The 16,825-nt window shown below is 39.1% G+C and overlaps 1 protein-coding gene across 1 annotated transcript in view; it reads left to right on the plus strand.

Annotated features, from left to right (window-relative positions):
* Positions 1–16,825, plus strand: part of LOC124775981 (probable G-protein coupled receptor CG31760) — a 440,811-nt gene that overhangs the window by 398,474 nt on the left and 25,512 nt on the right. Inside the window, exons 10-12 of the mRNA XM_047250822.1 lie at positions 11,323–11,537; positions 11,881–12,019; positions 15,669–15,774. Coding sequence (XP_047106778.1) covers positions 11,323–11,537; positions 11,881–12,019; positions 15,669–15,774 — 460 coding nt within the window. The remainder of the gene's footprint in view (positions 1–11,322; positions 11,538–11,880; positions 12,020–15,668; positions 15,775–16,825) is intronic.

Here is a 16,825-nt window from a genome sequence, read left to right on the forward strand (position 1 = left end):
AAACATATATGAACATTCTCAGATTTTATAGGTGCACGTGATACATATTTTATCGTGAAAATATAGAAGCATTACGAGATAAAAAATAAAATAGCGTAAGAGGTGTGAAACTGTAACGCTTGTTAACGAAAAATGTTGGCGCTGATGAATTTGCGTTCTGTTGGGCCTCCTAAAAACTTCCAGGGAGATAGTTGTTCAGAAATTTGTAGAATTAATGTTGGCAACGTCTGAAACATCATTACTGTTGGCAGTGTGTCTCCTATGAACGCAAGTTTTTTCACGAGAGACTTCGTGCGCGGCAGCGCGCGAGTACTTACTTGTAAGGAGCCGCCAGCATTTCAGATCCGATGGCTCGCCTAAATAGGACCGGGAATATTCCCTGCCTCCCGAAAACATTTTATTTGCAACTCTTACACACACGTCATCACTGTGCGTATCACCCAAAACGCTGAAATACACTGCACAAAAGGAAATGTAGACACTTTCAGGCCACTATTTTCGTTAAGCCGATCAAAATATATTTAATCGTATGGCTTAGTGAAACTGAAGTTTTGTCTGTCTTTACTACAAAACTATTGTCCTCAGCAAGCAATAAGTGCATTTTACACAAAAACTTCACTGTTGCTGCTGAAATATCTCTGCATAGAACTGAAAATTTTCGTCCATCACCACACTGTCTTCACCACACTTCCTGATTTGGGAACCGGGTGAGCGTAGAAGATGAAAAACAGAGCTCACTGAGCCACAATAACTAATTTTTTTCATGAAGCCACCCTTTATTTTTGTAGCCGTCAGATACTCTTCTCTCTCCTAGTAATCAAGTACAGTTCTACGCACTAACTATGCTTTAACATCGTTAAATTCTGTAGTTTTTCATTTTCGTTTACATGTCTTTCTTGAAAAATAAGACCACGAGCTTGCATTTGGAGATTCTGCTGATGGTTACTGCACTCTTAATACGGATTACAGCAAGCTGTCCGTTATAAATCCGAGCAAAATTTACGTTATTCCTGGCTTATTCACCGATGTACAGATCGGGAAAAAAGTGAAGTATGTTCAGTACGACAATTTTAATTTATTGTCGTCTGCCTGTCGCCCTTTACGCACACCGACAGGTGTAGGCCCTTGCTCCTGCTTTACTCTCACTACAAAACACATATTGATCTTTCTCTAAAAGAGTAAAATCACTCGTGAACACACGATATCGCATGGAAACACTGAACGTACAGATAGTGCTGACCTCCATCCTTGCTGCAATATGTATGAGGCAACAAAGTCGTGAAGCGAACAAATCACAACGCTTCGCGCTTGACATTGGCACGCAGCGGCTATGATGTTGACCTGTCTGCTTTGGTGAGGGCTACAATAGTCCACAGTAGTAGTAGTAGAATAATGTGCGGTTTCCGTGACAGGAAAATGCTTTTCAGGGACGATTTGGACAAATCCAAGGATAAAGAGGATAACCACGTCTCAGATATAGATCCTAAATACACTACTGGCCATTAAAATTGCTACACCACAAAGATGACGTGTTACAGACGCGAAATTTAACCAACAGGAAGAAGATGCTGTGATATGCAAATGATTAGCTTTTCAGAACATTCACACAATGTTGGCGCCGGTGGTGACACCTACAACGTGCTGGTATGAGGAAAGTTTCCAACCGATTACTCATACACAAACAGCAGTTGACCGGCGTTGGCTGGTGAAACGTTGTTGTGATGCCTCGTGTAAGGAGGAGAAATGCCTACCATCACGTTTTCGACTTTGATAAAGGTCGGATTGTAGCCTATCGCGATTGCGGTTTATCGTATGGCGCATTGCTGCTCGCGTTGGTCGAGATCCAATGACTGTTAGCAGAATATGGAAGCGGTGGGTTCAGGAGGGTAATACGGAACGCCCTGCAGATCACAACGGCCTCATATCAGTAGCAGGCGAGATGACAGGCGTCTTATCCGCATGGCTGTAACGGATCGTGAAGCCACGTCTCGATCCCTGAGTCAACAGATGGGGACGTTTGCAAGACAACAACCATCTGCACGAACAGTTCCATGCAGCAGCATGGACTATCAGCTCGGAGACCATGGCTGCGGTTACCCTTGACGCTGCATCACAGACAGGAGCGCCTGAGATGGTGTACTCAACGACGAACCTGGGTGCACGAATGGCAAAACGTCATTTGTTCAGATGAATCCAGGTTCTGTTTACAGCATCATGATGGTCGCATACGTGTTTGGCGACACCGTGGTGAACGCACATTGGAAGCGTGCGTTCGTCATCGCCATACTGGTGTATCGCCCGGCGTGATGGTATGGGGTGCCATTGGTTACACGTCTCGGTCACCTCTTATTCGCATTGACGGGACTCTGAACAGTGGACGTTACATTTCAGATGTGTTACAACCCGTGACTCTACCCCTCATTCAATCCCTGCGAAACCCTACATGTCAGCAGGATAATGCACGACGGCATGTTGCAGGTCCTGTACGGGCCTTTTTGGATACAGAAAATGTTCGACTGCTGCCCTGGTTAGCACATTCTACAGATCTCGCACCAACTGAAAACGTCTGGTCAATGGTGGCCGAGCAACTGGCTCGTCACAATACGCCAGTCACTACTCTTGATGAACTGTGGTATCGTGTTGAAGATGCATGGACAGCTGTACCTGTACACGCCATCCAAGCTCTGTTTGACTCAATGCCCAGGTGTATCAAGGCTGTTATTGCGGCCAGAGGTTGTTGTTCTGGGTACTGATTTCTCAGGATCTATGCACCCAAACTGCGTGAAAATGTAATCACTCGTCAGTTCTAGTGCATTTCTTCTTGGTGTAGCAATTTTAATGGCCAGTAGTGTATGTTCCTGAATGAAAATGCGCTGCAAAAGTCGTTGCTTATCTGGTAAATATGCATAACTCCTTAAGGAAGTAAACAATATTTTGTCTCTGAATTTACAGGACACTGTGATGGCAGAAATGTTTAGGGTCATTCTTCATGGCATACAGGGGTTAGACCAAAATATGCAGCACCCTGAGAAATGCATTCTTGAACATACGGTAAATGCAGATGCTAGCCAAGCCAACAGATTCCGGCGTTGTATTTGTCCACGACGGCACCTGTGCAATGCCCTGAAAACGTTCCAGGTGGCATTCGTGGTCAGAATAGTGTTCTGTGTAAGAGTGCAATATATTGGAGCCAATAAGTGAATTCGAACATGGGCACATAGTTGGTGCTCGTATGGTTGATGCGTCGGTAACTAACGGAGATGAAGTGTCTGGTATTTCAAGACGGACCTTATCGAAGATTTATGCCGCATACAGAGATAGCATAAACCATCCGCTAATTCACAACACGGATGGAAGAGTGTGCTGAGTGATTGTTCCGGACGGTCATTGAAGAAGCTGTAACGGATATGAGAGAGAGAGAGAGAGAGAGAGAGAGGACGACAGCTGTAAAGTCACCGCAGAACTGAATTCGCACTCACGAACCTTGTCAGCACTTTAACAACACGAAGTGAGCTCCATAAACAGGGAATTGTAGGAAAAGCTGGACTTCCAGAACGACTCATCAAAAAACTGGCTCTGAGCACTATGGGACTCAACTTCTGAGGTCATCAGTCCCCTAGAACTTAGAACTACTTAAACCTAACTAACCTAAGGACATCACACACATCCATGCCCGAGGTAGGATTCGAACCTGCGACAGTAGCGGTCTCGCGGTTTCAGACGGTAGCGCCTAGAACCGCACGGCCACTCCGGCTGGCCGAACGACTCATCAGTGATGGAATCGCCCGTAACAGGAAAACGTGATGCCAAAACTATTAAACCTAGACTATGGAGCAATGAAAGAAGATTTTGGGGTCAGATGAGTTTTGTATTACCTTTTCCAACTTCTGGCTGAGTTTACGTTCCAAGAACGATACGTGATAGGGGTTCGGTGGTGATTTGGGCAGGCGTATAGTCGTGCCGCCAAGAATTAAATGACGATTTTGGCTGATCAGGTCCATCCCATGGTACAGTGTTTGTTCCCCAGTGGTGATGCCGTGTTCCAAGACGACAGGGCTCCATTGACACAGCTCGCATCATGGGCGTACCCAGCGAGGGGCAGGGGGGGGGGTGCAGCTGCCCCCCCCCCCTTAGAAGATATTCGCAGTTTTTCACTAGTTTACTGTTTTATTTAAAAAGAAATGCTGCATGTATTCTCGGATTGTACAAGTGCATTCTTGTATTTAAAATGTTTATTAAAAGAAGTTTTTCACTGGTTTACTTTTTTATTTAATAAGAAGTGGTGTATGTTGTCTCGAGTCCTTGTTTCCTGAGACTAGTATGACCTGCCCCCCCCCCCCCCCCCTTCTAGTTCAGATCCTGGGTACGCCCTTGGCTCGCATAATTCAGGTCTAGTTTTGTGAGTATGAATCATCACGCATCCCCTCGTCACCACAGTCACCAAATCTCAATATTATTGAGTCTTTCTGTCCACTTTGGAGAGAATGTGCATGTACACTATCCGCCTTCATCATTGTTACCTGAACTCGCCATTGTTTTGTATGAAGAATGGTACAAGGTTGAAAAACAAGCAGAACCTGTATTTATCCATTGCGAAACGACAGGAACCGGTTTTAACTGCCAGAGGGCTTCCTACACCGTATTAGGCATGGTAGTGCATTGTCTTTGTGGTGCTTCTATGGTTTTGTCGAAACCCCTATGGATTGATTGTCGAGGTTGTTATAGTTCATTATTTCAAAACATGGTAATGGGAATCTTGGTATCATAAACTGAAACAATTCGAACCGTTTAAATTTTTATTTTTGAGAGGTTTCACACAATGTTTCGTTAACTCACCGCGCAAGTAAACATTGGTCAGTCAACGGTAACTCATGTTAAATGCACTCAGTTTGCAAGTAAACAATGGAAAGTAGTTCTGTCCTTTGACGTACTGTCTTCTTAAGAATAAAATTCAGAGCAGACTGTACGATTTTAAAAATGTGCCATTACTCTAGAAATATTTGAAAACTACTTACATGAATAAAAAAATCATAACGGATGTACTTGAAATATTTTATTTATGAGATTCTGTTGAATCTTTACTGTACAGTTTTTCAGGCAACCATCTTGTCACATATCATTGTTTACAGAGAGGTCTTCAATTCATTTCGACTCTTGTTCTTGATGCCACGAGAAAAATATTTTCCTTGTGGTCTCCTTATTCCGCACATATCAAATCAAAGGTGACATCATTGTCTTTTGATGAAATACAGCGTCAGATGTGAATATCAGATTTAGCTGATTCATTTTGCAATGCTTGGTTTTCACAGATGGAATAACCAGTGAAAAGACTATATGGTTCATGGCACACTCACAAGGTAGTCTTTCTACCCTGCCGACCAAACAAAAAAGTACGAGCCTTCATAATACAAATTCTTTGAAAGGATTTTCATCATTGGCGTCATGGTAATTGAAAAGCTCACACCAGAAATCGACAGAATTGTTAATGTTATCCCATTACTCGATGGTCAGTTTTTGTCATTGTAATTCAGTTCTGGCGACTGTATCATTATCCAACTGAGAGCTTTCTAAGAGGTGAATTAAGGGTTCTTTTGTCACTACAAGCGCCTTTGAAATTGCGAGAAGAGGTAATTTCCTCAAGACTTCAATTTTATCACGCAATCTTTTCTGTAACTGTTTAACGACTGAACAAACAAATTTCCCACATCTTTCTCTAATTTTTTCTTCTTCTTCGGTTATTTTATTTCTAATTTCAGATTTTTTTTTTGAACGAGTATCCAAGATATGGCTTTGAATCTAGCTGATTTTCGACTTGGAATCTAGCTGATTTTCGATATCATTGGCAAGATATTTTCTTAAACGGGGTAGGTAGGAATGGCAACTTGCACAAGAAAAGCTTGAATGAGAACTACCAAGTCCTCTAGTAAGTTGCATGGGTCCATACCATTTGACTCGAATTCCTTGTCGACTCTCTGAGGACATGAAAGGATAGGTCACAAAAATAGCAAAATATACTAAATTAAGTTCGTCACTGAACACCGTAAAGAGTGTTTCACCTATGTAGCATTTTTCGCTGAGTCTAACGATTTCAAGAGTTTTTAAATAGACCCATTTATCAATTATTCCACATACCGCAGGTTCAGTAGACAATCATCTCCTGTCACAAGCTTGGGGATTTTCAGTGGTTCCTCCCCACCATTTAGGACTGGGAAAATCTGGCGGTAAAAGAGCTGTCGTGAAGAATATCAAGAAAACCAGTCGTAGCTTTCCCTAATCGAGAAGTCCAGTTTTCCTGGAAGACATTCTACGGTTGCTACAGACGTTGCCAACAGAATGGAATGACAGAAACTTTTATAAGTACGGTATCAGATGTGGAACCTCCAATTTACGTACTTCATGCACTCCATTATTAATACCAACCAACACACTATCATTATCTGTCCCTATTCTTTTATAAGTATCGAATGTGGAGCCTCCATTTTAAGTAACATACTTCGTACACTCCATTATTAATACCAACCATTACACTAGCATTATCTGTTCCTATTCCCTGCAATTTCTTTAAACGTACGTTAACTTCTTTCAACGCTACTTTAGCAGCTGATTGCTCAGCATTGCATTTTTCAAGCTCGGCTAGTGTAAGAAGTGTCTTTTGAGATGTTTTGCTGCAGTAAAATGTAGCTATTGCTATAACTTTAATGACACTAATATCAGTTTATTTGTCAATTAAAATACTGTACATAGCCTCAACATCAATTTTCAGATCTTTCGCAAAATAGAGCCCAAGAACATTCTTGATAACCACACTACACTTCGTACGATGTTACTTAATCCAGTTTGTAATAACAATATCTTTCAACCCCGATGTGACTCTTCAGTTTCGTTACATCCTACGGAATCCTCCACGACTTAGGAAAATAATTTTTGCCTCTCTTGGGAGGAAAAGAAAGAAACTGCGGATTTATGTTTTTATCTTTCTACGTGATTTTCTGCACCAGCTAACCGAGCTCTTATAGTATAGCGGCACACTTTACGGAATGCCAATGCACAAATTTCGGATTTCTTAACCACTCATCCCTAAACTTTTGGGTGTATTGGGGTTTAACTTTACCCATTTCAACAAAACTATAATCAATCGCTCTGACTAGCACAGGCGCGGCTACTACTGACATGCAGCACTCGCGAAGTTGCATTTGGCTCAACTGCTCGGTCCTCGGCAATGGAAATGTAATAGTTATAATTGAAATATTGTATCGCATCGTGCATTATTCAAATCACTGTTTCATTGTTTCAGACTTTTAAACTACTTAAACATTTTGTTCTATAAATTTGAATGTTACGCTTACACCTTTAAATAATACAAAATAAAGTAAAATAGTTTCGTACTTAACGTACCGTATTCTTAAACTCGTTAGTTACTTTGTTGAGTACCAGTAGCAATTACGCTTGTGTTTTTTAAAAGATTTTATTGTTTAAGCAGTTACAAGAAAGCAAATTTTCTATAACCTATTAAGAGCAAGTTGAAGATATTGAAATTCAACACTAATCTTTGGAAATGAACAAAATAATTTTTTCGAAGAATATATTAAAAAGACTAGAATTCAACCAGACAATATTTTTAAAAAGACTAAATTTCCCACTAACAACCAGATCTAAAATTTGTCAACCAGATGGCCTTTAGCAAGGCAAACAATCAAATTGGCGACACTGCTCTCCTTAGGTCCTACATTGTTGCGAACATAATCTATATTTTCAAAACACCATATTATGCCTTTTCTACCACTTAATCGACTTGGTTGTAGAAAGGCTGACCTGAATCCATGTTATGAGGAGCTAAGTATATCATTAGAGTCAAAATATTGCGTTATCGTTTTATGCATGCAGCATACTATCATTTTTCATGTGACTGGTGTAAGTGATAAAGATTGATAGTTATACAGAGATGATACATCACCTTTCTTATGTGTTGGTTGGATACAAGTAGTGTATTGGCAAACGTTCTTGAAAAGTACTTTGATTTAAACTTTTATTACTTGTTTTAGTCTATGGGATTAGAATTTATTTTCTTATATATTTAATGATTTAATTTGAGAGGCTGTAGTACCCTCTGCTCCAGAATTATGGAGCTCAGCTACTGATTCATTGTCCATCCAGAATTATGGAGCTCAGCTACTGATTAATTGTCCACCTTCTCCATTGCGTGAGTCCAGCGATAGCTGTCATTTAGCTTATTGTTCATCAGTGCAGTAGTTCTTCTGCCTTACTGACGTTCTCTGTGACATTTTCATATGAGTGAGGACTGACAAAATATACAGTTAGAATGTCAGGTGGAATTAATATTCATATTTTACATATAGCCTACAGTGCACCATGCATGGTAGAACGTTGGGTTGAATTGTGATTCGTATTTTACTTAGCTGTGGAGTGTATAATTTTTTTTCGATTTTGTTGTTTAGTTCAGTAAATCAGAGTGGATGTTTTCATCTAGCTTTTAGGACAACATGCTACATAATTTGGAGTTAACAGGTATAAAAACTTTTTGGTGGGTTCTTTAACCCCTGAAAACTGGTTATTAATTTATCCCTTTTGTTCCATATTTAACACACTTCTCTTTATATGTACTTTAAAGTGCAAGCTAAATTCAGAAAAGTGTTATTACGTGATAGCGAAGTCTCTAATGACTATTTTCATACATATTACATACACATATCACATAGCAGAGAGATAAGGGGTTGGGAGTGTACATTTCCTATCCTAAGTGAAGCTGTGCATCTCCCTGCAGTAGGTGTATCTCAGAATAAGAGAGTGGATCCTTTGCAAAGTTTCAGAGTATGTGCCAGAACCAAGCAGAACCTCCTCCCTTTGATCCTCCACTTATGCATTACTACATGAACTATCATTAATTAGTCATAAATATGATGCAATCACCTACTGAATGAACCATCTTGGACTAAGACAATAGTCTAGTTCCATTTAAATACTGTACAATTGCACACTAATATACCCAGTGCTCATTCCATATGGGACTCTTGTGTATGCCCATAGTGTTCTATGAACCCACTTCTACACCATGGGATGAGAAAAGAAAAAAAAAACTGGTACTATTTACGTTTTTAATGTGTTATTACCATACAATAACTAGGCCTAACTTTCTTCTTCCAGAAAAATGCTTTTCACGTTTTCTATAGTGATTGGTAAGTCATATACGTGATGATTTTGCTAAATGGGGACAAACTGTAAGGAATGGTGCGTGGGAGGATAAGGAACAAAAAATGTGAAATGGGCACATGGGTAGTAATGCATTCCAATGGAGGTACATCCACCTGAAATTGGAGGTAAAAGATCTTACATAGTGACCTCAGCATCAGTACCAGGCAGGTGGCCCACCAGCAAGGGAGTAAGCCAAATGACCATGTGGAAACTCAGCAGTGATGGTTTGTCATTAGTTGATCACACAGGCTACTGCAGTGCTGTGATTTCTTTCATCTACCATATTCACAGATGAGGCTATCATTACAAGAAGTGAGATCATCAACCTTCCCAACACCCACCTGTGGGCTATGGAGAATCTACATGTTATGGAAGCAGCAAACCATAAGTATTTGTTCAGCTCCATCATGTGGGTAGGAATTATTGGGGACAATGTTGTGAAACCTGTCATCCTTCCACAGTGCCTCACAAGCTAGACATATCTGTGCTTCCTGCAGGTGACCTGGCCTCCCCTACTGAAAGACATGGGTTTGGTGGTCCAAAGAACAATATGATTACCACATGATGGTGCTCCAGCTCACTGCCCTCTTGAGAGTGGATCTAATACACTATACAGACAGAATATTTTTACTTGCATGACATGTTCTGTTGTGAGCTTTCAGTCAATGAAATCTAAAGTGTGAAAGATCTTCGCCTTCATGTGGGTGTACCCCCTTGGAATGCATTTCCAGGCATGTGTTCCTGTGATGTTTTTTGTTCCTTCTCCTCTCAAGTAGCATTTCCTGCAATATATTCCCATTTAACAAAATCATACTGTATACAGCTGAAACAATTGCTTAAATTGATACAAAACTCTCTTAAGCATATCTCTTTCACTTCCATTTAATCCCAGGTCAGAACAAGAAGTTCAGGCACACTACGGAGATCATTGTGGACCTCTTGTTACTGAAAATGACAATGTGTTCTGGTCTGTAGGCAAAAATGTGATCGGCTGTACAACAACTAAGGTTCACTGCAAAAATGGCATTTATGCTTACTAACTGTTTATGTCAAAAAGTCCAGTAATGATCTGTCACTTTATCAGCTTTAGTTCATGCTTTCGATCATGTGTTGTGGTTGAATACAATGTGTATCTTTCACGTACACTATGATTGTGAGGGAATCCCGAAATTGGCTTTTGTAAGCCAATTTCCCAATACCACTCTCATGTAAATGTTATACTGTTTTCGAAATGTGCTTGGCTTGTCAGGTTTACACTTGATTTTAACATGCTAGCTAATCTGGATTGGATGACTTTTTGTTAAGTCAAAGAGAAATCAAAATAGTGGCCTAACCAGGAAATTACCCGCCCTAATATTGAAATGATGAGAAACAAGGATTATGATTACTAAATCAGAAAACAGTAGAGCTTATTTCCAGAAGTCGTATATGAGAAACAACACATGATACAAAAACCAATGTATGACTGAGCTAACAAAATTATGCACCAGCATCAGTTACTTGAATCTGATTTTCATTTTCTGGGAGATGTTTTGTCTGTACTGCTTGTTAAAGTAATGTTTGAAACTTTTTACAGATGTTGTCATCCTAGATTTCACTTTTGAGGCTAATGTATCTATCCACAGTGTGAAGAATCTCCGAAATCAAGCAACCATCAAAGTGTTTAGAATATTTAGTGTTGCGCAATGTATTCTATGTTAATATTTCTCTTCTTTATTGTGAAAATATTGTTTAATGATTATATTTAATTTGTCAAAACAGAAGAGGTTAAGATAACCACTCACCATGCAACACATACAAACATGCACAGAAAAGGAGCATGGTAGCACAGCTTGTAAACTTGCACTAGCATTGAGAACATGTAGCAGACTGTGCACTAGCACATCTCATCTCCCACCTCTCTCTCTCTCTCTCTCTCTCTCTCTCTCTCTCTCTCTCTCTCTCTCTCTCTCTCCCCCTCCCCCCCCCCCCCCCCCCCCGCCCTCTCTCTCTCTCTCTCTCTCTCTCTCTCCCTCTCTGTGTGTGTGTGTGTGTGTGTGTGTGTGTGTGTGTGTGTGTGTGTGTTTCCAATATCAACTATCATGTTTTAATATGAGTTTCATCGTGTTTTAGGGTATCGCTAACATACAGGGTAAAGTCAGCACATAAGGTGAAGCTGACAGACAAACAATTGCTCCAGTGGATGTTTCCCATTCTGCTAGTTATGCTCATCTACTTGGGAACATGGACTCTGAGTGCTCCACCTACAGCAGAAGAAATACATGATAGCATAGGCCTTAGGTTTAAGCAATGCTCCTACAACTGGTGGGATCACAGTCTAGCTATAGGTAGGTTCCAAAATAATAAATAATGTTTGCAATAAGTCTGTTATAAGTTCTTTCATAACTAGTGGATCCAGTCTCCATACCAAAAACTATGAATACTCTAGATGATAATGGAAACTACAGATATAAACTGTGAATGTTCATATGGAAAAAAAATTCGTTTTTTTTTTTTTTTTTTTTTTAAAGTATCATACAGATACAGCATTTATTCACCAGCTATTCATGATTAGCACAAACAATTCATTGATTTGAACATAACTAAGAACTGTCATATGATTATTTGATTTTAGTTTCCATGTGCAAAGTAAAATTTTTATGTTTAAGGCACTATTGTTGTTTCAAACAGGTGAAGTACTTTTCCTGGCATGGGGTATAAGAGTCTGCTATAATGTTCGCAATGCGGAATCACTGTACAATGAGGCCCGACTCATCAGCTATGCCATTTACAATATTGCAATTGTGAACATTACTATGATTGCATTCCAGTAAGTATGTGAGAATTTGTAATAGAACAAACTAAATAAGAAATAAGTAAAAACTAAATTGCCTCATGATATAGTAAAGAAAATAATGAATTCTTTGTTAAACAATGCTATGATGGCAGACAACTATTCCTAGTACAAAGTAACAGACATACAACCTTGTGCGCGTTCACACACACACAAACACACACACACACACACACACACAGTAATTAAATTTGCAAACACTTCTCACACTGTGGCAGTAGGTGAGGGGGGGGGGGGGGGGGGGGGGGGAAGAAAGAGAGAATGAAGAGTGTGGGGTATGTATGTTTTTTGTATCAACTCTTCTTTGATTGTTGTTGGAGAAATCACCATTTACTTTCTGATGATGTGGCAGCACAGTGCTCAATATTTTAAATTGTACAGTGAATTAACTGTCTGCTCTTGTAGTAGTTTTTGGGTTTTAGCCATACATGTTGATACCTTCCCTTTTCTGGACTGATGTAGCTCAGATATACAAATTTGATAATTAGTGCATAGAATATATATGACATAGGTAAATGTGCTTGTTCAAAATGGAGAGCTATTAAAAGTAAAGAGTTATGTATATCTGATGAGGAACTAGCAATTTTTAAGTCAGTCTCATCCAAACAGCCAATTAAAAATCCTGTGCTAAGCTCAACTCTTGTTTCTTTTGGTAAGGGTATTCTGGTAGTGAACTCCAGGAAGCTGAATGACTGCCATTGTAAATCACCTAGGTGGTCATTGGAAGGCATACTAGTGCTGTGCTTGCATAACGAGCATGCCATCCATTTCGCCACATGAATATGCTGGCCAGTAGTGTTTCTCATGGCCTGTATAAATACTGTTACCCAGCGAATGGAAATGTGTGCTGGACCACTTCCGTACTTGCACCTGATATTATCAGTTACTATCAGCACTGTACAATGGACTATTTGATAATAACCTCACTTGGCACTTGGTTCATCTCTACAGTCATGTTTGGATTGCCTCTCTCTTTGTTCCTGGCCTGTTGATATCATTGTTGTGAAGGTTCTCGCTTTGTATGTTGTTGCATAGATTGCTTTGGGCTTGTCCTAGTTGTGTCATGTCTGCCATTGGTCAGTTTTGTCAAACTTGACTACAGCTTGGTATCATTTGCTCTTCTGCAGGCTGCACTTTCACCTTGCCGTTTCCATTTGTCTCCTAGTTTCTGACACTTGTATTGATATTCACTTATTGTGGGTATAGCATTTGCAATGAGGAAAACGAGACTGGAATAGAAGGGAGAACCGATAGAGGTACTCAGGGTACACTCCGCCACACACCGTCAGGTGGCTTGCAGAGTATGGATGTAGATGTAGAAGTCGCTTCAACTTGAAGCAGATGAATTCCAAGCCTCTGCCTCATGAAATATGTGGTTTGTGGTTCAAGTTCTGCTCTGGCACACACTTGTAACAAGTTTCAACTGCACTTAACATTGTGATATTTCCAATTTTCATTTAATGTGATTGTGCAATCTTCCCTTCCAAATATGTGTATCCGTGTATTACAATAAATGTTAAGTGAAATAGTTTCCTGTTATGTAAACTGGAATACTCTCTTTCAGATTCTGGAGGTGATAGGGGTCAAATACAGGGAGCAAAAGGCTATTTACAATTTTTACAAAAACCAGATGGCAGTCGTAAGAGTCAAGGAGCATGAAAGCAGTGGTTGAGAAGGGAGTGAGACAGGGTTGTAGCATATCCTCGATGTTATTCAAACTGTATATTGAGCAAGCAGTAAAGGAAACAAAAGAAAAATTTGGAGTAGGAATGAAAATCCATGGAGAAGAAAGAAAAACTTTGAGGTTTGCCAATGACATTGTAATTCTATCAGACAGAGCAAAGGACCTGGAAGAGCAATTGAACAGAATGGACAATTTCTTGAAAGGGGGATATAAATGAACGTCAACAAAATCAAAACGAGAATAATGGAATGTAGTCAAAATTAAATCAGGTGATGCTGAGGGTATTAGATTAGGAAATGAGACACTTAAAGTGGTAAGTGAGTTCGTTATTTGTGGAGCTAAGTAACTGATGATGGTCAGAGTAGAGAGGATATAAAATGTAGACTAGCTAAGGCAAGGAAAGTGTTTCTGACAGAAAATTTTGTTAACATCGAGTAGAGATTTAAGTGTCAGGATATCTTTTCTGAATGTATGTGTATGGAGTGTAGCCATGTATGGAAGTGAAACATGGGCGATAACAGTTAAGACAAGAAGAGAATAGAAGCTTTTGAAATGTGGTGCTACAGGAGAATGCTCAAGATTAGATGGGTAGATCACATAACTAATGAGGAGGTACAGAGTAGAATTGGGGAGAAGAGGAATTTGTGGTACGACTTGACAAGAAGAAGAGATTGGTTACTAGGACACTTTCTGAGGCATCAAGGAATCACGAATTTAGTATGGAGAGAAGTGTGGAGGATAAAAGTCATACAGGGAGACCAAGAGACAAATACGCTAAGCAGATTCAGAAGGATGTAAGTTTCAGTAATTATTCAGAGATGAAGAGGCTTGCACAGGATAGAGTAGCATGGAGAGCTGCATCAAACCAGTCTCTGGACTGAAGACTGCAACAACAACAACAACAACCATACTTATGGTCTAGTGCTCAAAATCCATGTCTACAAGGTTGCTTCGCAGTTTTATCCTCATCTCCTGCAGATAATGAAAGTCATTGTATAGATAAAAATGGCTACATACTATGCAGAAGACAATTCTCTTCCATCATGATAATGTGGCCTCATGTCATTCTTGCTAAAGTGCATGAGCTTTATTCTTAAGAACTATTACGTATGCCATATTCAATGGATTTGTGTTCCAGTTATTATTTTTCATCCTTAAACCCAATTAAGTGGACAGAGACTTGCAGAATATGATGAAACAGACAGACACTTTACATTGTGGTATAAATATTATTTTCCTGATAGTTTAAAAACTTTGTAAGTCATTGAATAACACACACATTACCTACTTATGTCTTTAATCATTTCATTACTTACCTTCCCACTTTGCATGCTTTGTTTGTACCTTAAGAGGTGGTCTGTCCTTATATCTTTTCATTTTGATTTATTTAAGAAAATATAGTAATTTTATGTAAGTTGGTCGGAAACTACTGGTAGAGGTATGCGACCATTATTATTAATATGATTGACTGGATTTTAGAAAAGCTGAATAGTCACAAACAAATAGATTCTTGAACGTATGAGTAAGGAAAAAACTGTCGAAGCTAATTTTTGATATGAAATGGTATGTATTGATTCTGACACTTAGTTCGATTTTGCGCACTCTTGTTAACATTTGGTGTTTAAAAAAATGTGTAACTAATTATTTGGTACTTTATTTACACCACGGAATCTGATGATGGGCAGAGTCTGAAACATGTCATTTGGAATAAATGCACCAAGGAACGTGTATTACCTGTTTGTTTGCAAATACTTGGCTTTTTTAAAATCCAGTCAATTATATTAACACAGTAATTTATCCTAACTTCTTCTTGTGTTTTATCTGACTTGTATCTTCATAACAGTTACAAGAAACAGTTATTGAGGCAAGTGTAATCATATATCATGAAGATTAACGTATTCTTGTGTTTGTGTTAATCATGTATTTTCGTTGATTCCACAGCTTGTTCATCTTTCCTCATGCTGGCCCTGACATCAAGTATCTGCTAGGTTTCATCCGAACTCAGCTGAGTACATCTGTCACAGTGGGGCTTGTATTTGGTCCTAAGGTACAGTATATGAATAGCTCTTCCACATATCACTCATTTAAATAACAATTATCCTCTTGAGAATTAAATTTAGGATATGGTGTTAATAATGCCTGAGGCAGCAGAGCCACATCTGCATACCAATTAGTAAAACAGAAAAAAACTGATAGATAAGAAAATGGGCATTTGTTTAACAATAAAAATAAGAAAAAACCTTGTAAACTTTCTTTATTAACATTTAGAAAGGTAATACTTTTGACAATCTGGATTAATGCCAGTAAAATTGCTAAGAGTGTCAGAATTATCCCTTATGGTTTGACAGTTTAACACTTTCGGCTCCAGTCACTTAGAAAAATTTGGGACCAGGAAACAAGCCATTTATACTATCATTTAAATTGTTAGTTGTAGATTTGTGGATGACATATCTTGTAGGATAATACACGTGAAAGAAAAACCAAAATTCAAGCTTCATCTTTATTTGATTTCTATGACAGACTTCAAATTTTACAATAATGATGAAAAAAAGAATAAACATCCTTTAAAAAGTGTGAGGTGAGTTCTTGAGCAATTTCACACATAACTGACATTTGTACGTAAAAGTCTGAAGTATTCTGGCACGCAGAGACGTGCATTGCTTACATTACAATACCAACTTGTCCCTTCCCGCGTAATTTTCCAGAAAATTGTTTCATCTTCTCCAAACAAATCTAGCAAACCTATATTGGATGGTGCATTGTCACCAGATTCATCTGTAAGACAGATGATATGAAGATAAATAAAACAGAATGGAATTTTAATTATGGCAGCAGCATCTGCAGCAACAATATTAGTGACAAAAAATATGTCAGACCACAGCTTATCCAAATAGAAGTCTTCTTCAGGCTATTCCCATTGAGATATTTCTCCCTCCAAACCAGAACCACTCAGTTCATCATCTAGAGCTTCTGAAATGTCTTACTCATTGAGAAAATGTCTCATATTTGTAGTAGAATTACGCAAACAGCAAAACGTAGTGAATACGCGCACAAATCTCATGACAAAGCAAGCACACAATAGTTAAGTCAGCCATAAT

This window comes from Schistocerca piceifrons, chromosome 2 (genome assembly GCF_021461385.2).
Source record: "Schistocerca piceifrons isolate TAMUIC-IGC-003096 chromosome 2, iqSchPice1.1, whole genome shotgun sequence".
NCBI classification, from domain to species: domain Eukaryota; kingdom Metazoa; phylum Arthropoda; class Insecta; order Orthoptera; family Acrididae; genus Schistocerca; species Schistocerca piceifrons.